At 34.9% G+C, this 25,445-nt stretch overlaps 1 protein-coding gene across 2 annotated transcripts in view; it reads left to right on the forward strand.

The window, feature by feature from the left end:
* Positions 1-25,445, forward strand: part of LOC144967292 (ATPase MORC2-like) — a 75,523-nt gene that overhangs the window by 19,498 nt on the left and 30,580 nt on the right. The window contains exons 17-27 of one of the 2 annotated variants that reach the window (XM_078904351.1): positions 991-1,096; positions 2,540-2,633; positions 3,018-3,056; positions 4,161-4,247; positions 4,853-5,167; positions 6,065-6,253; positions 7,394-7,555; positions 8,056-8,119; positions 9,381-9,423; positions 10,701-10,784; positions 12,050-12,079. In XM_078904351.1, coding sequence (XP_078760477.1) covers positions 991-1,096; positions 2,540-2,633; positions 3,018-3,056; positions 4,161-4,247; positions 4,853-5,167; positions 6,065-6,253; positions 7,394-7,555; positions 8,056-8,119; positions 9,381-9,423; positions 10,701-10,784; positions 12,050-12,079 — 1,213 coding nt within the window. The remainder of the gene's footprint in view (positions 1-990; positions 1,097-2,539; positions 2,634-3,017; positions 3,057-4,160; positions 4,248-4,852; positions 5,168-6,064; positions 6,254-7,393; positions 7,556-8,055; positions 8,120-9,380; positions 9,424-10,700; positions 10,785-12,049; positions 12,080-25,445) is intronic. The other variant, XM_078904352.1, reaches the window with a different exon arrangement.

Below are 25,445 nucleotides of genomic sequence, written 5' to 3' on the forward strand. Positions count from 1 at the left end.
TTTTTTGTCTGGCCGGAATTCGAAAATGAAAAAAACCAGCAACTGGATCACCACTGTAGTTTATATAATTAACCGCACTTCTGTTTTTTCCTCTTATTGGTAGTTGCAGGATTTTTTTTTCTGAGCACCTGCCTTTGCAGGATTAATATCATTGAGTAACTTTCACCCATGAGTTCAATGCACTGCAGTTTGGAATCCTGAAAGCAAAATTCAGGAGAATGCTGTATTCCAGAGCTATCAAGAATGTGCTAAAAAAAAAGAGGAATTGTACGCTTTCTGGGTTTTTATACGCTTGTATGCAAAGCCATTGTCAGCTGGCAAGATTATCCTCATTTAAAATATAGAGATCCAGCTGGTCGGTTGGATGTATTGGTCACTGTATAAGAAATTTGTTCTCCACTTGATATTCATTGTTTTTTTTTTGTTTGTTTGTTTTTTTGTTGTTTTTTTTTTACTTTAATTTGTTTATTTTTGCCTTTTTTCTTTTCTTTTTTAAAATTTTTTTTATTTTTAATTTTTATTATTGCCTTTTTAGGTATATGTTCTTGTGTCCTAGGATTTCACGCTTTTATTTCTCAATCTTCTTTCTATGGCCTGGTTGTAAACTTTTCACTTCTTGGGTTGGTAGCTCTGGCATTCTTTTTTTTTTTTTTTTTGAACTGACAAATAACAAACTCAGCAGTTTTACTTTAGAAAAACTGAATTCCTGGAAATGAGAAAGCAGACATAATTACCTATAATTAATGTTCTTTTATTAAATATCGGGATGGACGGAGCTCTTAGTATCTAAATGAATAGTCATCGTATTAATGATAATGATGATAATACTTTATTGCATCCCAAAAAGGAAATTTTTTGTACAGATGTGTTATAATTTACTCAGTAAGATAAATAGATAATGGAACTATGATGATATGTGTGGTGGACACCAATTTATGGTAGCTGAATAGCTAAATGGCTTTGTTTTGTACTTACATTCGTAATTTACAGATATGTGTTTGAAGTGGCGTATGATCCCATTCAACTCCAACCACATTGGCAAGGACTTCCCTGACCACTGGGTGTGTACCATGAACAGTGATCAACAACATAACAAGTAAGTCTTGGTGGCAAATCAGTAGATTGATTGGTAGGAGGTTTGGAAATGAAACTGAGATACATACAGCGATACCACTGTAATATTTGTCTAATAATCAAGTCAAAAGTCAATAAGATAAGATAAAATAACACCGAAATGCCTCATGTGTTCGTTCGTCTTCACTTCTTTTTTTATCAAAAATCAAAAGCCAAAAGTCAACAACATTGCAGTCCAAACAGTTCAGAATAAAGGCAAATTCTAATTTCGTAAACAAAGGGAAGTAATACAATAAATTCTTTATTCATCTATATTTTCAACAACCACGATGCTAATGAAACTGCTTTAACCCTTTCCTTACCAGCCATTTTCAGAATTTTCCCCAAAATTTAACACCCACCCAAATCAAAAATAGTTTTTTCTTACTCAAACATAAAATTAACAAATGCATTCTATGCATAATATTGATCGACAAAATGAACTCTACAACACAGTGTCACGTTTTTATAGCTAAAGTAAAACATTGTTCTTTAAATTTTGTGATTTACAAAAAAAATCTTGAATGATAAAAGTGCTGGTTGGATCGTAATGAAGGTGACGATTTTCCTATGGTTGGTAAGGAGAGGGTTTAGTTTTTAAAAAAATACAATGTATGAATTATCAGAACTCACAAAATCTTTGATGTAATCTTAAAGCTGTCCCATTCAATTTTCTGGGAAGGTATTTTAAATATGTCCCGTTTTGTAATTTCTAACTTGAAAGACTGTCTTGGTCTGTCTGGCTGTATGACTGTCTGTCCCTGTGAGTGAGGGACAAAAAACTTATAATATTGAATTCGCTTTGTAATTTTAAATAATTTACAAAAGATTCAGTGATTTGCTACCCGAAGCTTATATTTTGGTAGAATTAAAAAGCCTGTGTTTTTTTTTTTGTTTTTTTTTAATTTAAAAACTTGTTTCAAGACAATTTAACATAATGTAGTTGAAGGTTTTGAAAACAAAGTGAAATTTACTCACTGGTGTGAAATGATATATAATATATATTAAAAAACACAGGTGTGCTGGGTCGAATTTTGCACATAGAATTGTTTGGAGCATTCTGCTACAAGGCCACTGAGGACAGAATTATTTCATTTCATTCACAATGAAGTTTGTTTATTTAGGATTAGATAGAACTTGACTTTTTGGAGAAAAAATAATAATAATAATAATAATAATTATTATTATTATTATTATTATTATTATTATTATTATTATTATTATTATTATTATTATTATTATTATCATTATCAGTATTATTATTATCATTATCAGTATTATTATTATCATTATCAGTATTATTATTATTATTATTATTATTATTATTATTATTATATTTTTCTTAATGTATTATATTTCGGAAATATCACGTTAGGTATTTTCCAGTTGACTCCTGAAATAATTTTTTCTCTCTTTTTGTTCTCAGATGCTCTTCTTCAGAGCAAAAATTAAACATTCCAGAAGGTATTTTGAAAAAGGAAATAAAATCTCAAGAGCAGAAGAAGAGAGACCTTGAAGAGGTAATATTGTGTGCAAATGTCTTTTGTAAAGAAATATTAATTTGTGTATTTTTTTTTTTTTAAGTCCTTGATATTCATCGGGACGATGACTAAATGTGACTAAAATATTTTTGTTGTTTTGTCACTTAAGAATTTTTTTTTTTTACAATTACAATTAGTCCTCTACCCTATTCTTTACAAAAAGACAGTTCGTTGTTGATTTCTTGTACCAACATAAGTGACATTTGATCAGATACCACCCCCTTTTATGGGTCTTTGTAAATATTATTTGGTCACCAATTAAGGAATTGAGTTTAGTAGGTAATACATTCACTCAATAAGAAAAAATGCTTCTCAATATTTTATTTTTTATTAAACATGCCTTTCTTATTTCTCACTCTGCAGGAAATTATGCGAAAGACAGAAATGCTTGAAAAATTACAGGTAAATATTAATTTGATAGTGGGAGCTTGGACTTAAATGATTATTCAGATAGAGAGAAAGTCTATCCATTACTCTATGATTCTTGAGATGACTTGGTTTTGCCCAGGCCCTTGTTCAATCCTTTTTCCATGGGAGAACGATAGTACAAATTCCTCATATGGTCAAATTTTCTATGTGGTAGTTAGGCTTGAAAGCTCATGGTGGAGATGGGAAGATGCATACAAGTTTTTTTTTAAAAATTGCTACAGAAGAATACTGCTGGTTTCATACTTTGAGCATAAAATGATTGAAGGTAACAGGAGAAGGGGGCGGGGGAGGGAGGGGGAGAGAGAGAGAGAGGGGGGAGGGGGATTTACTGGCCTACAAGAACTTCTCCTATCATATCTATAGAAGGAAGTTCCTATAGTTTGGCCATTTTATCCAACATGATGCTCTGAGCAAGACCATACTGTAGGCTGAGGTAATGGAACACAGGAGGTCAAAGATGTGGATTGACAATTCAAGGAATGGATGTCGATTGACTGGACAATACAAAAAAAAAACTGCTGAAGAAAGCTGTGGGTAGGCTAGCATGGAGAATGATTGTCTCTCATTTGTCCAGTATAAAACAAAAGAGTATATCTGACAGTCTCTCAAACTCACCATGACCAAGTTGTCATTTTTAATTAATTTTTTTTGTTTTATTTCATAATTGTGAAAGTTGGTTTTATTTTCTTCTCATAATTCATCTCAATCTAGGGGGTGGGGGCTGATAGTCTAGATGCCAGCTGTCCTGATAAAATCAATTTGGCGATCTGAGAAAAATTTTAAGAGAAACATAAATTGGACTGTTTATCAGTCAGCCACAGAGTTTCTCCCTTTCAGTGAGGATTCAGGATTTGTGTGACCTCTAACTGAGCATCAGAATTGAAAATTTTTCACCTCAACTTAGTTGCTGTCCACCTTCTCATTGCCTGAGATAGGGGGGAGGGGGGGAGAAGGAGGCAGAGAGAGAGAGAGAGGGGTGGGGGGGGGGGGGGTGGCAGAGGGAGGGAGGGAGGCAAAGGAGATGATGACCAAAGAATGTCTGAGGTCTCACCTTTTCTATTTTTTATCGTTATATAGAAAATGAAAGTAGTGTCCTCAACAAAAGATGTTGAAGTGGTGCTTAAGAAGGATGACAAACCTGAACAGAGGACCAGTTTGAGCAGGGTAAGTTTCTGGTTGTTCACCTTTCCTTTTATTGTTAGTTGGCAATCAGAATTGTCGTCCAGAACTCTCATTGATGCTATGCATTTAGCTAAAATATTCATAACATTCACCAACCGGATCTAACGTACCAACACACAAAACTATGTGTAACCTTAAACATGAATAGTCTGATTGATAGAATTTAGAGAGGACTAACCATAAAAATGGCTGTCCAAAAACAAAAACAAAGAGCTGAGTAACGTCATTTTCGTTCCTTCTATTACAAAGCATGAATGATGGAAGATGATTAATAAAGGGAACTTCAAAGGTGATTAAACAGAAATGATTTTTAAAAAAAAGAATTTATCAACATTTTACAAATGGATGATAATAAAATATAATTATATAAATATATCGGAAATGTTTTACTGTTTTTACATTTACCCTCTTCATCTCATGACATGAATGATTGTATTTTATAATGAAAAAGAGAATGTTTTACTGTTTTTACATTTACCCTCTTCATCTCATGACATGAATGATTGTATTTTATAATGAAAAAGCGCCAAGAACTTAACTATTTAATGATCTGGTTCTTTGACCTTCCTTTCCTGACATTTATCTAGAGAGCCAAAGCCCGGTCACCATCACGATCTCCCTCCCCCTCACCCCCACCCCCACCCAAATCATCCAAGTCCAGCAGCAGTCAATCATCATCATCATCATCGTCGTCATCTAAAACCGTCAAAAAGGCTCGTCGAAGTCCCAGCCCCCCTCCCCGCCCATCACCACGGTCAGCTTCATCCTCCAAGTCATCATCATCCAATAAAGTCAAACCATCTGCCAAAGCTACACCCCCAGCTGCTAAGTCAAGAAGAAAATCTCCCAGTCCCAGCCCTCCTCCCAGAAAGGCAGCTGTGATGGCAAATATCAGAAATAAGGTTAGTAGTTTCCATATGTATGCTAATTAAAAAGTAAAAAATTGAGCATTAATATAGAGCAATATCTACTAAACATGCTCAAAGCGCTTGACAAGGGGTACTTAGCCAATACTTAACATGTAAAATGAGACATGACACCTGTAAGGCGATATTACAATTTATTTTCTGACAGTCTGCGCTGTTAACAGCCAGGTTTTTATTTTCCAACTGAGTAAGCTAAAAGAAAGTGAATGAAGAGTCTGTTCCCATCGCTCAACTATGCACCACTCAGAGCGAGTCTCGAACTCTGAACCGTCCGGTCCGGAGACAAGAGTCATACCACAAGACCTCATAGCTGCTGTTAGTGATAATGCACTACTGCAAAATTCTGTGGGTTAACAACAAAGGATCTTGAGTTGATGGAATTTTCATCGGGGTGGGGAATGCTGGCTGTCTTGAACAATTGGGTTCTACATTGGTCCATATCTTTGTTCTCTCTTTTATCCCCCCTTAGTCCATACTTTGTTTCTCGCCTCTATTCTGCCTCTGTACATGCCCTTGTTCTCTTCTATCCCCATAGTGGGTGGAAAGGTCACTATATTGCTTTGTCTTCAACCCCCCTATATATTTTCCTTTTCCAGACTGCTTTCTGTCCTTGCCTTAGAATGAAATTACCTAAATCTTAAAAGATCTTAATTTTGATCTTCTGGAATTTGGAATACAAACTAGAATTTCCTCGTACTGAGATATTCCAATATTGGTCACAATTGCGCTAATAGTTTAGTGAGCTTGCGAATTTAAAAATTTGTGTAAACAATTAAACCTTAAAATTATTTCAAGCCCTGGAATTATTATGAGTCGTGTTTAAAAAAAAAAAAAAATATCATTGAAGATATATCTGCTTGATCTTGTGTTCAGAATGAAAGCAAGTCTGCCCCTAAACAAGAATCCAAAAGGCGTAGTAAACCTGAGCCAATGGAGGAAGACGAAGCTGAAGAAGAGGAGGAGGCAGCAGAAGAGGTGGTTGAAGAAGAGACCCCAAAGAGAGGCAGAAACCAAACCAAGGCTAATCAAAATGATTTAAAACGGCCAAAAGTAAAGGAGCAGGTAATAAAGTGATATTTCAATGGATTAATTCCTCTGTTAATGTCTTTGCAACTTTTTAAAGTGCCTGTGATTCAATTCTATTCAACATAAAAGGGAAATCTCACTTTATAAAAAAAAAAATAACAGAAAAGAAAACATGTCTTTTCAGCTAATAAATAATAATTAATAAATAAATTATTTATTTATATAGCGCCTGAACATTCACGTTAATCATGCTCTGCGATGCTTTACCGCTAATGTGTATTAGCAGAATTTCCCAAAATTTTGTTGCTGAAAATTTGCCTGGTCTTTGATAGTTCCGTTTTAATATTTTAATTGGCAAGTTAAGCGGCTTATGATTCCCCGGTCTTAAGTATTTGAACTCGCCACCTCAGATAATATATTGGCGACGTAAAAGTCTCATTTTTTGTATAAATTGTATACTCGCGCGCTTTCCACATCTGACTTTGTTTTATGTACTTGATATTTATTTCCTCATTAAATATTTGTTTTTGGATTGCAACTGTAAAGTGCCACTTAACAATGTAAGTGGATATTGACATTAGATAAATTACATTGAAACTTTCAAATCTGACCAAAACAATTAAAGAGAAATTTCTTTAAAAACCTATTTAAATCAGTTCTGAACTACCATCCATCAGTCTGTGATCCTCACCATAAAAACTGAATAAAAAAGGTTGAAAAAGTACAGAGAATATAACAAAATGCTTACATGATAAAATTAGAATGGAAACGGCATCATGAAAATGATTTAAAACATTTTTTGGTCAAAGGATGGCATTGTCTCATGAAGATAACAAGAGATAATAACTAATGAAGTCAAATAAATGCAAAATAGACAATTGGGATAAAAATGTTTGATATTTCTATACAAAATATCGACAGTCATCTTTCCTCTTCTTTCCCCCTCTTATGGAACAACCTATCTGTCCCAGTTTGACCAATAGTGAAATCGTTAAAAATGCAATGCAACTTTCACTATCATACTCTTATTTAAATAATGTATTTACTCATTTAATTTTTTGAATATATATTTATATCATTTTTTTTCTCATTAGTCCTTAGTTATTAAGATTACATCTTCTGCATATTTTACAATAATGAAGGTCCTTCTCTAATTCCCTATTGATAAATCCTCAGGTGATAGAATACCCAGAAATCCCAGTCAAGAAACACAGAATCTCACACTTTAACGCAGAGGAGAAAGCTAAACCTGCCGAAGAAACAAACAGCAACGATGAAAATAGTTCTGGTGGTCGGGCCATGAGAGCAAGGTCAAAAGGCAACAATCTGAAGACGGAGGTCAGTCCTTACCTGTTGAATGAATTTTTATAATGTAATACTTTGGCTTGGACCAAAAGGTGATTGGTCATACTCTCAGTTACAAATCAGGACTTCACTTCAATTCTTGGTATTATAAAGATTTAAGCCTGCTGTGGCAGTAACTTGTCGAAATATGATAGATCATATATGTTGTTGTATAATTTGGAACATATTGCATTTGAAAACCACAAGGGGGCAAAGGGCACATGTCATTGCACAAAATCAAATTTTTTGAGTTATGCCCCTTAGCATATCCTTCATTTGTCAATACAATGATGTGAAAATATGATTTTACTGAAAAAGGGCACCAATATCATTATAAAGTATAGTAAAAAAAAAGAGAGACTTCCAAAATTTAAAATTGCATTTTATTGTAAAGAGAGTGTGTATCATGTGCCTTTTTCCCCGTGTCATCTTCATTTATTTTGTATATTATGTCATTTGATTTGAACATTTTCTTACTGTTTTTTTTTTTTCAGGATAAAGAAGATAACGAAGTGCAATCTACACATGGTGAGGACGTGAAGGATGAAAAACAAGACAGTAAGTGAAACTGAAGTCAATCTGAAGACTATTGTTATGAATGAATTTTGAAATGAAATTGAATGAGAGAAAAAAAAAAGATTGCATTCTTAAAAACAATGGGTCAATGTTGTAAGCATTTTACCTCTCTAAAGGGTGACAGTTATTTAGTGATTTTTAAAAACTTTGTCCACACATCAGTTTTTGAAAGCCTAGCATCCAATTCAAAGGCTAACAAGCAACTGACTAACTGACATTTCATGTTCAATGCTACAGAGACAGGGTTAAACTCCAGTTAAACTTTGTAACTTTGACTTCTGACAAGACAGCTTTTTCGTCAGAAAATGAATTAAATGCTAAATTATGGTCAACAGTGACGTACATAACTGTTTCTTTGTTTCCTTCAATCACAATCCAATAGAATTCTGTCCTCAGGTCCACTTCTCAATCATATAAACATCGTAGGATTGTATTGTGTGGCTGGTCAATCACTGTGCATGCAATACGTGAATATTATGAAAAAAAAGGAAAGTCTTACTTTATGTTAATCAGATCCTTTTGTAAAATTCATTTTTCTACTCTTCTGTCTGGGTGGGGTCTTTGACCTCCCATGGTCTGCAAGAGGTCACGCAGTGTTTTCTATCCCTTATTTCTGTTTTCCGAGTTGCTTTCTGTCTTTGTCTCGGAATGGGATTACTTAGTTTTGTCCTAGCCCTGGCCTGAATCCTTGACTGGGAGGGGAAGTCAAATGTATATTTATAGTTTTGGGAGGTGATATTTTTTTACTTGTAAATAATGTCTCTGTTGTGTTCTTGTTATATCTGTTGTTTTGAGCATTTGAGTGCATTCCTCTTATTGGGATCCTGTGCTGGTGTCTGAATAAGACTTTTAGGTGATCTCAAACTAAGTACACTGATGGTGTGCTCTTGGAATCTACATCTGTTCCCTATTTGAACCAATTCCCCTTTGTCTTACTTTTTCTTAGGTGCTTTAATTATAATTCTAGAATTTTTTACTGTCCCAATTTCTTCCTTTTTACTGACACTGATATGGCCTAAATGTGTTGCAAGCGCCTTAAAACTCTTAAAAACAAAACAAAAACAATCTACTCTACTGTTATTAGAACGTAGCAATGACTCTTAATTGGAGAAATATTGTTAAATTGCTGTCTCACAACTTTTTGTTGTTGTTGTCTTGTTGAAATTTTTTGCAATTGTTCCTTTATTATTTTTTAAAACAAATAACAAAAAAAAAAAACATTTTGCTGTTTTTTCAATTTCAGATGTGCTGGGCAGTCGAGTTGAAGTTGTGGTCAATGGAAAATGGTAAGGGTGGAATAAAAATGTTTAAAAATGAAACAAAGTCTGTTGTAGTAACTTTATCTTTAAAAGTAAACATTTTATTATTTTAAGGATTTAGCTCAGTTGGTAGAGTCCTCACCTTACAAACAGAGGAGCCAATATTGATCCCAGGAGCAGTCGAGAATTTATTTTTGATACTCCCCCTCCCTGCCTGATGATCTGGTGGCTGGGTTACTTGCCCTAGTGTCCTATCAAGGGGTAACAAACAATTGCTACCCTATATTTAACTCTATAGAAACCAGAATAAACTCTAGCTCCAAGAGCTTTATGTTTTTAAGGGACAAAGTTGTTTTTTTTTAGATTTCTCTTAAGATTTATATCTGTTCCCTTTTATCATATTAAATTTCTTGGGTGCCTGCAGGCACAGTTAATTCACAATCAATATAAAATACTTCTGCCGTCATTTTTTACTGGTGCTGATATGACCTTAAACTGTTTCAACAGGTTAACAACATAACAGCGTGACAGGCCTTCTCCATTATTTAAGTCCCCTAATTGAATGATGTTTGATATTGTTTCTGATACTATGTTATATATGATTACAAGGTTGCTAATTTTCTGTATATTTACGGAATTCAATATGTTATAAACCCTCAGTATCTTTTCTAATCACCTGTTAAACGGATAAAAGTAAGTAAATACATACTGTCTTTTCACTGGAGTTCTGCACTCAGAAAGAGGTCGGCCATTGTGCTTGCGTAAAAGTTCAGTAAATTTTTGCCTCCTGAATTGGCAACCCTGTGATAAAAGCCTTGTTTACTGGGTTGATTTAACCTTTTCACAAGCTTATCAAATGAAAATCTTGAATAAAAACTGAGTGTTTATAACCCAATAGACATGATTTAATCTTATTATTAAACCACTTCTCATCCAAAACCGTTCATAAAATGTAAAACAAGAAAGATTGTTAAATTAGGAAGATTGAAGCCAAAACAATTGATTTGAATTGAAAATGTCAAATATTTATGTATTGAGATCCACTTTGTCTTTTTCTACCGATCAATATTGTGGGTGGAGCTTCTATGAATTTAGTCTCCTCTCTTTTTATCTCTCTCTCTAGTCGTGTAATTACGTCATCACTTTTCACACAGATCATAAAGCATGATTGATTACTCATGATCGTGCATTTTTGGATTTTTAATGCATGCTTGCATCACAAAGAAAAACAATAGACAAAAAGATAGGGTTGAAATAATAGTCTTAAATCATCATCATTATTTTTTCTTGAATCAACTTTATAGGTGCACAGCATCAGTAGTGGACATAGATGGCGACAACTGGAAAGTTAAATTTGACCACCATCCTAAGGACAAGTATGACAAATGGTAAGTTGTCATGATTGATTTTTCTTTGTGTTGTGTTTTTTTGTAGTGACCTAACGTTGATGTCATAGTGCAAGGGTAAGATTGATGAGGCTCTTAGATAAGTCAGTATTCTTGGATTTTGTGCTTCAGTTGATAAAGAAATTTTTGTATCAATTTAAGAGTGGTTTTCCAAATCTCCCTAACTCCGTTTTTCCCCCCATTTTGAAATATTGGGATTATTTCCCTTAAAATGTCTCATTCGGTCTATTATTCTATCATATTTAAACTTCACATTCACAAAAATCTAGGGAAATTCTTGTGCCTGATGATTCTTAAAATAAAATTGTAGAAATGGTACATTTCTATGTATCTCACGGATGGAAAATCTCAAAAAGTAGAAAAATCGACTTAACGAGTTGTGGAAAACCAGCCTCCAATTGATGCTTGAAATAAAATTAACATTTCAATCTAGCTCATGGACTGAATATCTCAAAAAGTGGAAAAATTGACTTAACGAGTTTTGGAAAACCAGCCTTCAGTTGGATTTAGCCATAAACAAAACCCCAATGATCTAAAGTAGTGTGTGAATCGTTTTTAAGTAAGTTTCAACAAAAAATATGTTATTTGTATAGAACTTGAGGTACATATTAGATTAAAACCCCTTTAAGGAAAAATTTGGAATCTCTAAGGGCCATTTAACAAATATCATGAAACGAAATCTAGAATAGCACTGTTTTAAACCAACCAGAGTCACAGATCCTTGACCATATTGTTTAGCATTATTTGACAAGGGCATTCCAACCTGTGGCACTTGTGACGTCATGAGATCCTGAAAAGTATATCAATTTTCGTCCTAATTCTATTATAGGTTTGTCAAAAATCAACAAAAAAAAAATAATATTGGAAGGCAGCAGATTGATTTTAAAAATTGCTATTTATTATTCTCATTTCTTTTTTCTTTTTTTTTTTTTAAATCAATTTTTTACAAGATATTGGACTAAAAATGCTTTTTTTTTTCAAGTACAGCACGCATTGTAAATATAATTTAGGTGAAATGAAAGCAGGGTTATATTAATACTGACAAAGAGAAACAAAATGTCGCCTTAAACGTACTCAGTGACACCATAAATGCTAATATTCAATGCTAATAGTTTGAACTTTACATGCATATATTCATTATAAATACTTGTGATCTGCATATACCACAAGAGTCTTTCATTTAGGAGTACACTGTTGAAGAAATCTAATTGATTGATATTTATTTTGCATCTATCATCGATTTTTAGCTCTGGGAATGTTTCGTCTGAAGTTGCATGGTAAATTTATTTTGTTTGTTTATAATTGCTTTGATTCCCAAAAAAAAAAAGAATTCTCTCATAAGCTTTGTATTACTTAAGACATCTAGTCTGTAAATGCTGCTTGATTGTATTCTTTCACATTTTTTTTCCTTTAACATTTTGTTAAAGGTATTGTAATTCAATAAAAAGTGACAGATTTTAAGAGGGGGGGGGGGAATACAAATTTATAAATAGGATTTTCCCACAGCTCAGGACAAAAAATAAATTTAAAAATTTAATTGAGTAAAAGATAATTTCCCATTTAAAAAATCATTTAAGATAAAGGAATTGTGAATATTGTAATAAGGTATTTAATTAGGCAGGTCAAATAATCTGGCTGGCAAAACAGTAACAAATAATTTTAAATGAGTTGCAAAACACATAATCAAGTGATTAAAAGTTCTTGAGATAAAATGTTATATTATACGATCTGTAGTATAGCAATGTTTTCAATTTGCAACATCGACAACTGTGCAGATAAAACGATTTATCATTTTAGCACTGATTTCTTTGACAATCGGGAACTCTCTGTCTTCATCATGACTTTGACAGTTAACAGATTATGTGAGAATTCCATCCTCATTGTATTGACTTATTAGAGCAATTCATGACGTTGTCTCATAAAACACCTCGTTTGTTTGGGGTTGTTTTTTTTTAAGCTATTAATTGTAGTTTTTAAACAGTTTGAATAATTCAAAATGAAATTCAATCTGTAATTGAGAAAAGCTGAAAACGATGTACTTTTAAGGTAGACATGAAATGAAACTTTACAATGCTAGATTTTCTCTGTCAAATATAGTGAAGCCAAATTTTTAAATATATTTTTTTTTAATTTCAAAGAGAGGTTATTCTTCCCCCTCTCTTCTCCCCCCTCCCCCCTACCCTCTCTTTTGAATTTAAAAAAAAAAAAAAAAACACTTTCAAAAGATAGTTCCATCATTAGAATCACCTACATTTCATCAACCTTGGCCCCTTGTAACAATCTGGTTGATTAACATATATGATTAGTCAATGTTAGAGAATATTTTCGAACATTGGTTAACATCTATGATTATCACTGTGAGAAAATATATTCAAACATTGGTTAACACATATGATTAATCAAGGAAACTCTAAGCTATCCATTTGTCACCTTTTACTTTTGTACCTGCCTAGCATATTAGCTGGTGATTTGTTTTGGATTCTGAATTGTATCCGATTTTAAGGTTTCATTTATTTGATGGAAGAGAAAAAAGATCCAAACTTGAGGCTCTTACCAAAAAAAAAAAAACAATGAGAAGGACGAGTTATTTGGCATTTTAGCACAATAGAGCATGTATTGATTTATAATTACTTATAAGTTCATATAATATGTGCAATGTCTGGATGGAAAGGTTTTAAACAAACAGTGCCAAAAAATTGCTTATCAAAGCAGCGTCACTAATTCTGAGGTTTTGATGAGATGTATTGATCCTCTGTGTTGTCATTTTTGTCTTCCAACATGGTATTGAATTAGGAGGAATGTAGTCTTGATATTTTCTTCAAATCTTAGTGTGTTGTTATTTATTTTATTGCATCCTCTGTGAAAACAATAAATCTGTGTTCATGGGAGGTAATTCATCTTTTGCTATTAAGGTTGATATATTATATCAACAAAGCTCGTATGCCTTTGCTTATATAGGAGGGGATTCTATCAAGTTGAAAATAAAACGATTCATCAGGATACAACGTTTGGAAATCAGACATTGATTATCCTAAAATAAATTTGCTTCTTTTTGCTGTTGTTTTGGGGTTTTTTTCTCTCTCAAATTGATCTTAGTTGTTGAAAAGTCTAATTTTACCCTTCCAGAAACCATGAATTTTTCCTTATGGATATGCCTGTCTTTTCATTAATATTGCATTCATGTTCACAAATGAATCAACTTGTATGTACAGCAATATTAATCTGCAAATATTACACTATTTTTTAATCTGAGCTCAATAGAGCTGCTATTGGGAACTCTTTGTCTTTCATCGTTACTTTGACAGTCAGCATATTATTTGAGAAACCAACCTTCATGTTCCTGACTTGTTAGAGCAAATCATCACAACTTTGTCTCTTAACTCAATCAACCCTAAAACCGACTATATCCGTAGTTAACCCGGGTTACTTTTACCCCATGCCTATTTATTACATTTTATGAGACAAATTATAGGCGTAGAATCAAAGCTAATGTTTTTAGTTTTTGCATGTTAATGATACTTGAATAAAACTATCTATGTACACGCTCACTTTTTTTTCCAATTTTGAAAAGTAGCAAAATTCTCTAGGATTGAGTGAGTTAAAACACCTAAATCTGAGAAAGCACACTTCTATAGTATGTGGTAACCTGTCTACCATTTCCAGGGCATGGCAAGTTTTATATGAAGAGTTACAGTTTACGCAAGGCTTTGAGTTCATACATAGACTTTAAAATAAATTTTGAAAGCTTCCATTTTGGTTCAATTTATTTATTTTCTCAAACCAGAAATTATGTTTATAAGGGAAGATAGCAAATTAGAGGAAATGTATTTGTTTTCCATATTATGAGATAACATTTATTTTATCTTTATCATATTATAAAATTATTACTCAACCCCCCCCCCCCCCCCCCAAAAAAAAAAACACAAAAAAACCCGTCCTCCTATTCCCAAGCTGTGTTCAAACCACCTCTTCCTCCCCGTTTCTCCTATCTCCCACCTTTACAGTTGATTATTTATCAGTTGTTCCCGATTATAAAAGAAGGAAAGGGAAGGGAGACAAGAGAGAGAGAGAGAGAGAATGAATGAATATGCCTCCTCCTCCTCTCCTCTCCTCTCCCCCCTTTTTTTTTTCTTTTTTTTTTTTTTTTTTAATTGCTTCACCTCGACTCATTAGAGCAGCTATCTCATTCCTCCTCCCCCTCTAGAGCAGCCCACGGGCCATACATTACTACAAAGGTATAGAGGGGATCCTTTTAAGGGGTGTGCATTTACCCAACGTGTTGGCATTCCCACCTCTGCTGGGAAATCAAAGGCTTTAGATTCCGTGTTGTCAATGTTGCTGTTTTTTTTACCTGAATTCGCCAAAATATATGTAGTGCTCAATAGCATAGCTGCCACCTCCCCTTTTCCCTTATGTATTTCAGTTTTGCGATTTGTTTCCTTTTTAAAATGTTTTGTTTCATTTGATTAAATTATTTTAAATCTTAAATTTTTAAAGATTCCCTGCTCTCCTGCCCCTGCTTTTTTTTTTTTTTTTAATTTGTGATGGTGATTCTCTTTATTTGATTGAAACAAAATTGAATTATTGAATGGTAGTATTTGTTGTTTTTTTAAAATTGAATTTATCGCAAGATATAGATTGTTGATGTCAATGGTTTCTTTGCATTTATTCATTATCTCATGTTAGTAGTTTTTTATGAAAGACATGGAAGTTAAAAAAAAAAAATCAATTGATATTTCATGAAAGTAATGAGAGTAGTAGTAGTAGTAGTAGTAGTAGTAGTAGTAGTAGTAGCAGTAGCAGCAGCAGCATCAGCAACAGCAGCAGCAGCAGCAGCAGCAGCAGTAGTAGTAGTAGTAGTAGTAGTAGTAGTAGTAGTAGTAGTAGTACAGAGTCATAGGGCCAATGGAGCTTGAGTTTATCCCTGTTTCTATAATGTCAAATGGACAATAGCAATTGAGTGCTACCCTTTGGATAGGATGCTGTCTCCCGCAAAGTACTTTCTGCCAGATCTACCCAATCTCTGCAGGGTGAACAAGGAAGGGGGAAGGTGGGGAGGGGGAGGTCAGGGGAAAAAATCTCGACTTCACCCAGGATGGATCCTACTCCGTATGCGTTTGATTTAATATTCCTGCTCTACCAAATTGACTATCATTTATTTGAGTGGGTTAGGTTGGTTATAAGATTGATTTTTAATTGTTTTGTTTTCAAAATGTTATTTATTTTTTGTTTAGTTTTATTTTCAACTTTATAATTTCAATTTTTCAATTATTTTTTTTTGTTTTGTTTTTTGCATGGCAGTTGTAAATATATTTTTACTTGTCACCTAGTCAACTACGTCTTAGCTATTGCAGTAATCTGGAAAGTGTTTAGCACCATTTATATGTATTGACCTTAGTATTTCAGTGAGGTTAGAGAATTGACATATAATTGATCTCATCTTACAAACTTAATATGATTTGTCGAAGAAAGTTATCATTTTTGGTTTTTTTTTTGGCTGTTCATTTTGCTTTTTGGCTTTGATTGAAAACAAAACATACTTTACTTGTTTTTATTTTGAATTCTCTCTCTCTCTCTCTCTCTCTCTCTCTCTCTCTCTCTCTCTCTCTCTCTCTCTCTCTCTCTCTCTCTCTCTGTCTCTCTCTCTCTTTCTGTCTCTCTCTCTCTCTCTCTCTCTCTTTCTGTCTCTCTCTCTCTTTTCTCTCTCTCTCTCTCTCTCTCTCTCTCTCTCTCTCTCTATCTATCTATCTATCTATCTATCTATCTATTCTATCTATCTATCTATCTATCTATCTATCTATCTATCTATCTATCTATCTATCTATCTATCTATCTATCTATTGAATCGTGTTTGATACAAATATGGTACGAAAAGTGCTCGACATGTAGTAATGGAGCGAATTATTGTTTAAAATATTTACCACAATGTTTGGGCAGTCTACATCGATGTTTCAGGCTTAATTTGCCATCTTCAGGACTGAGTTGTTTTGACTTTTGTTGTTTCTTGAAGTGGTTCCGGTTTGAAGTTAATTAAGAGGAATTTGCGCCGATGGGGACACTTTCCGTAGATCTCACTTTCATGTTGAGTGTGGCTTCATGAGGTTGTTTGATTATAGTATATTTTTCTTCCAGGCATAAGCTACATTGTTTTGATGTTGGTGTGTATCCTGTTGCTTTAGATAAAATTTTCCATGAAATGTTGTGGTCTATTTTGTTGTCTTTTAATTTCCAAATATGTTCGCTGAGTTTTGTGGATGTTTTTTTGTTAGTGTTTCTAAATGTTGAGGTGTGGAGGTTGTATCTTGTTTTGAAATTATTTTCTGTTAGTCCTACATATTTTTCTTGCTTGTTTGTTTTAGTTTCTGTGACTGTGGCTTGGTAAATTAAACTTGATTCTAAGCATTGTTTGTTTAGCGGGCAATGTTCTTTATTTCTGCAGTTGCATTTTCTAGTGGGTGGGTTTTGCTCTTGTCGGTGGTTTATTAATATTTTTTTGTTGTGGCTTGAAATTATTTGTTCTATGTTGCGCATACATGAGTAACTTATTTTTATGGTATTCCTGTTGATAATTTTATGTAGCTTGTGGTTTTTTGGAAAGTGTGTATCAATTAATTTCAGGAACTGCTGTCCTATGTTTGTGCTGACGTTTATGTCGAAAGGTGGGTTGAACCAAGTTATGTGTCGTTTTCTTGTTTTATGTTCTTCACTTGTGTGTTGGGGTTTACATGAGAGGGAGGCGTCTGTGTATACAAATGGTGTGTTGTATCCACTTTTTGTGAGTGCTTCTTTGTAGGGGGTGGCTGCGACGTTGAATATCTCTCTGTTTTCCGAAAGTTTGCTCACCCTCAGTGCTATGTTTTTTGGTATGTTTTCAATGACGGACGGGGGTGGTTGCTGTTTTTATTAATGTAGCTAATGGTGTTGTTTGGTTTTCTGAACGGTTGGAATGAATTGGATTTTATGTCGAATGTGATGTCGAGGAAGTCAACTGTTTTTTTGTTTGCTTCTATCGTGATTTTTAAATTGTTGTTTTGGAATATTTTACAGATTTGTTTTTTGATGTTTTCGTTCGCTCTTGGTCGTCTGTTGGTTATAGCGAGTCCGTCATCTCTATAGAGGCCGATGTATGTGTGTGTATGTTGTAGTTGTGACAGGATGTAGAGTCCGACCAGTTCGCATGTTTCAGCACCGTCGAACGAACCCATTGTTACGTCGAAATCATTGTGTCGCTTTGTCCACGGTGTGTTGACGTAGTATATGACGATGCTGAAACATGCGAACTGGTCGGACTCTACATCCTGTCACAACTACAACATACACACACATACATCGGCCTCTATAGAGATGACGGACTCGCTATAACCAACAGACGACCAAGCGAACGAAAACATCAAAAAACAAATCTGTAAAATATTCCAAAACAACAATTTAAAAATCACGATAGAAGCAAACAAAAAAACAGTTGACTTCCTCGACATCACATTCGACATAAAATCCAATTCATTCCAACCGTTCAGAAAACCAAACAACACCATTAGCTACATTAATAAAAACAGCAACCACCCCCGTCCCGTCATTGAAAACATACCAAAAAACAAAGCACTGAGGGTGAGCAAACTTTCGGAAAACAGAGAGATATTCAACGTCGCAGCCACCCCCTACAAAGAAGCACTCACAAAAAGTGGATACAACACACCATTTGTATACACAGACGCCTCCCTCTCATGTAAACCCCAACACACAAGTGAAGAACATAAAACAAGAAAACGACACATAACTTGGTTCAACCCACCTTTCGACATAAACGTCAGCACAAACATAGGACAGCAGTTCCTGAAATTAATTGATACACACTTTCCAAAAAACCACAAGCTACATAAAATTATCAACAGGAATACCATAAAAATAAGTTACTCATGTATGCGCAACATAGAACAAATAATTTCAAGCCACAACAAAAAAATATTAATAAACCACCGACAAGAGCAAAACCCACCCACTAGAAAATGCAACTGCAGAAATAAAGAACATTGCCCGCTAAACAAACAATGCTTAGAATCAAGTTTAATTTACCAAGCCACAGTCACAGAAACTAAAACAAACAAGCAAGAAAAATATGTAGGACTAACAGAAAATAATTTCAAAACAAGATACAACCTCCACACCTCAACATTTAGAAACACTAACAAAAAAACATCCACAAAACTCAGCGAACATATTTGGAAATTAAAAGACAACAAAATAGACCACAACATTTCATGGAAAATTTTATCTAAAGCAACAGGATACACACCAACATCAAAACAATGTAGCTTATGCCTGGAAGAAAAATATACTATAATCAAACAACCTCATGAAGCCACACTCAACATGAAAAGTGAGATCTACGGAAAGTGTCCCCATCGGCGCAAATTCCTCTTAATTAACTTCAAACCGGAACCACTTCAAGAAACAACAACAGTCAAAACAACTCAGTCCTGAAGATGGCAAATTAAGCCTGAAACATCGATGTAGACTGCCCCAAACATTGTGGTAAATATTTTAAACAATATCTATCTATCTATCTATCTATCTATCTATCTATCTATCTATCTATCTATCTATCTATCTATCTATCTCTTCCATCTCTCTTCCCCCCCCCCCCCCACCCCCTCCCCCCTCCACTCTTCTCTTCTCTTCTCCTCTCTAGCTGCTAGTAAACTAGTTGGATGCGGCTTTCTTTTCTTGCCAACTGAAACCTAATGATGTTTTGAAATAAAAACTACTATATCCTTTTAAGGGGGAAGTATCAAAGTGTGTGTTCACTGGCAATTTTTCCTGGATGATTCCAGTATAATTATTAGGAGAAAAGCTGAATCAGAATTCCCAAACCAGTGTGAATTATCAGATAATAAACAAAAAACAATACAAAGGCACGTTCTGTGTTTTTTTAACCATCAAAACTTTGACTTGAGCAATGAAATTTCTACTGACGAGACCTGAGTGTAGCCCCATTTTCATGCATTGCAACTTTTATATAAATTTATAAATTAATATAGCGTTCGCTTTCCGATTGCACCAAACAATACATAGTCGAAAGTCACATTTGAGTGGGGTCTAATTTTTAATTGCCATGCCACTGTTCAAATTTAGTGTCAATAGGCCTAAACAACGACCTTTACACGTTCTAGATGTTTTTTTTTTCTTCATATGAATACCATGAATGATTAAGGAACAGTAGAGTTATTTTAGTAAATCAATGGCCTAAAACATTGAACACAAGCAAATTTTTAACGTGTGTCAGTTCTTTAGTAATTGCGTTACATACCTGACTAAAAGCCTTCGAAATAACAATTAGAAAACCTCAAGGACAACATAAAACAAAAAGGCTATAAACAATTCATGAAACAAAGGCTGTAACTGCCATATTCTAAGATACCAGGAGATATGAATTCAAGACCAATGTTTCCTACACTACAGACGAAGACATTCCAAGCTGTCTCCATGGAAATCATGTCGCTTTGAGATTTCAAATTTATATTAAATTTTAACCCCAAATATATTACATCAACAAATCAAAAAAAAAAAAAGAAGTAGTGAAAAAGACCAATAGGTTATGAAAAAAATAGTATCTATTTGTGATTCTCTCTCTCTTTTTAAAAAAAATTTTTTTGGGCCCAGAACTGCGTGTATGTTCTTAATTTTTGTCACCTGTCTCGCTAATTTCAGAAAAATCTATATTTATTTTCTTCTTTTTCTTTCTTGTTTTTTTCTTTCTTTCTTTTAAAAACAAAATTGCTGTCCTTTGAAGCATTGGGCAAAGTGGGGTAAATATTGCATGTCAAATCTTATTATTGGAATTTCTAACTCGAGACCATATGTGTGTCCCGATAGCTCAGTTGGTAGAGCACTCGCCTCACATTTAAAGGGACCGAGATCAATCCCGGTAGTCGCGATTTTTTTCTGACCCCCTCGTCCACCCAGCAGTGATTGGGTAGCTGGGTCTGTTAGATCTGATGGAAAGTACTTTGCAGTGCGTCGCGTCCTATTCAAAGGGTAGCATGCAATTGCTATTGTCCATTTCATGCTATGGAAACCTGGAAAAACTCCGGCTCCATGGGCCGACCGGCTCTGAAGGACTACTGTGATCTTTCTCTTGGAGAAAGACAGTCAAATGTATCTTCTTTTTTCTTTTCTTTTTTTTTTGGAAATTGTCTTTTCGTGTGTGCTAATCTATGTGTTAGTTTATTGTAAATAAATGGGTGTAAGTTTATTGATACGTCGTAATGATATATTCACTTGGCGGTGTTTTATGATATTTTGGTCAACTCACCATCTTCCTTTTCCTGGCGTGATATAAAATCTCCCTCCCTCCTGCACCCCTTCTCTCTCTCTCTCTCTCTCTCTCTCTCTCTCTCTCTCTCTCTCTCTATCTATCTATCTATCTATCTATCTATCTATCTATCTATCTATCTATCTATCTATCTATCTCTCTCTATCTATCTCTCTCTCTATCTATCTATCTCTCTCTCTCTCTTTCTCTCTCTCTCTCTCTCTTTCTCTCTCACTCTCTCTCTCTCTCTCTCTCTCTCTCTCTCTCTCTCTCTCTCTCTCTCTCTCCCCCCCCCCCCACCCCCACTCCAGAGTCATTATTTCATATGTCCTCCATCGTATCCAGGTACATTTGTAACACCTCAAATATTTCCAAGCCCATGCTGTTTCTGACGATTTTCAATAAGGCTTTTACCTCATTATGGCCTTGCCACTGGTCTCATAGCGGTATAATGTAGAGATAGGAAACCTTTGAAGGTGACTTGATTTATCGTCATGGCAAGACTTTTCTTTTTCTTTTTCTTTTTTGTTTGTTCGTATGATTTGAAATGGATTTTTAAAGATCTGTTATCAAAACAAAGTAAATTGTGTAATATCCTCACCTCCTCAAAATAGAAAGGTGTGGAAGTTAGATAATTAAAAAAGAAATATTATGCTCTTCTGCCAGGAGGCATTGTGTGATGCCATTGGCAAGGCATTCCTTGAAAAAAATGTAAACAATCCATGTTTTAAAAAAACAACAAAAAACAAAAACGTCTGATGTCGACCGAAATCACCTATTTAGTCCAACTTGAGCAAATTGGGGGTTAATGATATTGCCCAAGGAAGAAAAAAAGAAAGTGCATGAAACAGAGATCGATTCCAGGACCTTCTGAGTCACATTGCAATGCCTTAATCACTCAGCCACCTCTCCCACTGAAAGTTAGGTAAAATTCACTCTCTGCGATGTCTTAGTGATCCATCCTCTTTTCATTTCATTACTGATGAATTTCCCTCTTTGCCTTTTCAATTTTTCCATTGAGTTCTAGTTATTCCATGGACTGTTTGTATATTGTGCACTGGGCCATGGTGTAAAATCGTTGCATCAAAAATTGTAAAAAAAACTAGAGCTCTTTGTCCCTCCTTTACTTGACTTGAGAGGTTCCGATAGTTCAGTTGATAGAGCGCTCACTCGCAGGGGGAAAAAGATCAATTCTTCTGACCCCCAGTGGTGATTGGGTAGCTGGGTCCATTAGATCTGTTGAAAGTACTTAGTGGTAAACTAGCAGCTTATCCAGATGGTATCAAGGAAAATCTATAGCTGGGTGGGGTTCTGGGCCTCCTATATTGGCAGGGTGGCTCTTACTGCGTCTTCTATGTCCTTACACCAATTTGCTTTCTAACTTGGTTTTGTCCTGGCCCTGACTGGAGTCCCTGACTGGGAGGGAAATAGTCAAATGTATAGTTATTGTTTTGGGAGATGGTATTTTTTTCCTTGTAAATCATCCCTCTGTTATGTTTCATTATATTTTGTTATTTTGTTTGTATACTGTAAGCATTTGGATGTATTCCTCTCGGTTGGATCCTGTGCTGATGTCCAGATGAGACTTATTGGTGATCTTAAACTTAGTACTACATCTGATCCCTTTCTGTTCCCAATTCCTCTGTGTCCTATGTTTTCTTGGGTGCTTTTATTGTAATTCTAGAATTTGTCTATACCATTTTCTTCCTATTTACTGGTGCTGATATAACCTAAATGCGTTGCAAGCGACTTAAAACCCATAAAAACAATAGAAACAAAATCTATAGTCCGTTTCACACTGCAGAATCCAGGATAAACCCGTCTCCATGGGCCTAAGGAAGGACCACTAATTTTACTTACTTGACTTGACAATACAGGTCTTGCTGTGATATCATCTTCAGTAATACAGTAAACACGAGTCATTAATTGGACTATACAGTCGCTCTCTAATCTAGAATTCTATAATCCGGATGTCTCCAATATCGAGACCAGTTGCCAAGTACAGATTATTTAAAATCTCTTGTTTGTACTCTTTAGGGACCGATTCCACAATCCGGATGTCTCTGTAATCCGGACAAAATGCTGGGAACATGGGTGCCAATTTTCCGGCTCATGCCGGAATTCCGGTTTCGCTATATCTCGAAGTCAAATACCTCCGGTTTCAGTGTTTTGAGTAAAATAACCTAATAGTGGTTGTAAAAATTCGAAAACGTGATTCAGCCTCGCTTTTCAGTGTATGTTTAAAAATGGTATAAAAACGGTGATGAAATGAGAATAAAGTTTAGGCCGCATTTTCAGTAGGAACATTTTCAGGTTTGGCGAAGTGTCGAGATTTTTGTTTCAGGTTTCAGCACTTCTTCCTGCTGGCACCCATGGCTGGGAACGGAGGTGTTCGGATTGGAGAGACGAGATTGATAACTAGTTCTTGGCATCTATAACGTTTGGATCAAAGACATGGAGGAGGATGTCTAAGCACACAAATTCTTTATTGTAGAAAAAAAATTTTTTTTTTCAAAACAAACATGAGCAATTGTGTTGTGCATTATCCGTTAAATGTGCTCAAAGTGCTTTACAAGGCTATGTGGTCTTATGGTATGCCTCTCATCTGGTCCAGGGTTCAAGTTCCACTCTGAGTGGCATATAGTTAAGTTCTTGGTAAAGGCTCTTTATTAACCTTCTCTCACCGTACTTGGGTGTGAAATAAGTACCTGGCCGTAAAGTCAAGTCTCCGTTGGGGAAAAAAAGATGTAATGTAATATCACCTAACGCGTCATGTTTCACCCTACAATTTAAGCATTTCTGTTGTCTTGGGACCGACCCATTGTAAATATTGAGTGAAATAAAATTGAATTTGAGAAAAACAAAAATATTCAAACCTTCCTTCACCCAGTGTCAAAAAAAGTTTTAAAAAAGGGTAATACTTCACTTAAAATCTGGATAGATGGAAGATAAGTTGTGGGCACGTCCAACCTGGAAAATGATAGTTCACCCACAAAATGTACTCTAAGCGTTTTACAGTTTGGTATCAGAATCTATTGTCTCTTTTTTTTTTTTTTTTTGTGGGGGGGGGGGGGGGGGGGGGGAGGCTACCCTATGTTTTGTAAGTACACTCTGGATGGATGATCGCCACACTCTGTGCGCTTTGCTTCACGGTGGCAGGTTATATGCAACCAATAATGCTCGAGTTCTCGTTTCTTGCTTGTGTTGAAGAAGAGTTTTATTTGGCCCTTTGAATTAATAAGAAAGCGAAAGAACAACAAAAGAAGCTCCCCCCCCCCCCCCCCCCCCCCTCCCCTGTTTCTTTTTTTTTTTTTTTTTTTTTTTTTTTTTTTTTTTTGTGTGTGTGTGTGTGCATTCCCCGGTAGCAGTCATCGGGTGCATTACCTGTATTCAGGGTGCGAAAGGGTGATAAACCTGTAACGACGACATAAGTCACCGAGCCCATTCTTGTCAAAGGGAGACGACTTTACCCTGTTTGCCTTCACCATACGAGAGAGAGGTTTTTAAACTAAGTTACCTCCCTTCGTCCTTCCCCCCTTCGAGCTGAGCGGTCCAATAGTTTGTCATTTGCCATCCACCTCCCAAAATATGCTTTACTCGTTCAGAACACTTTTTTTTAAAATCTCTCTTTTTGTCATTTTGGCCAGAAAACTTTCCCTACAAATAATATTTGCTAAACTAAAATGACCTTCAACTTGCCGAAAAGAAGAGAGAAAAAAAAGTATCTCAGAGTTGATACTTTATGACAAATCGAGAAGTCTTTTTTTTTTTTTCTTTTAATCTTTATCAATTGATATTTTAAGTAAAAGTTCTTTGGCCAAAATTTTTTTTTTTAATATGAGATTTTTTAGAAAGTGTTTTGGCGAAAAGCTGTAGAATTCCTCATGATGATGCTTTACGTCTGTCGATGTCGAGTTCAAGGTTTGCATTAAAATCATTGTACTATTTCACGGGAAAGTTAAGCGAGTGCTAGTTTTAAAATTGGAAGAAAAAAAAAAGAAAAGAAAAGAACGAATCAACTTGAGATTTTATATTATTGTTCAATATCCACTTAACCATCTCATCAACTATAGATATGAAGGTGACGTCACTCAGGTCTTTGTTATTAATTTTTGCCATCCGCGTTTATGAGTAATTCTCACTAAACCGTATTAACCAGGCTATGAACGTTAAGGTTACACATAGTTTTGTGTGTTGGTCCGTTATACTTCCGGATGGCAATGTTGTGAACTTCTTAGCCAAGCGCGTACTATCAATAGGAAAATCGTCACATTCGTTGATGCAACCAACAACTTTCTCTAATTTCGCTGTCCATCACAAAATTTAAAGAA

The sequence above is a fragment of the Berghia stephanieae genome, chromosome 3 (genome assembly GCF_034508935.2).
Source record: "Berghia stephanieae isolate SIO BIC M18660-M18661 chromosome 3, UCSD_Bste_1.3, whole genome shotgun sequence".
Lineage (NCBI taxonomy): Eukaryota > Metazoa > Mollusca > Gastropoda > Nudibranchia > Aeolidiidae > Berghia > Berghia stephanieae.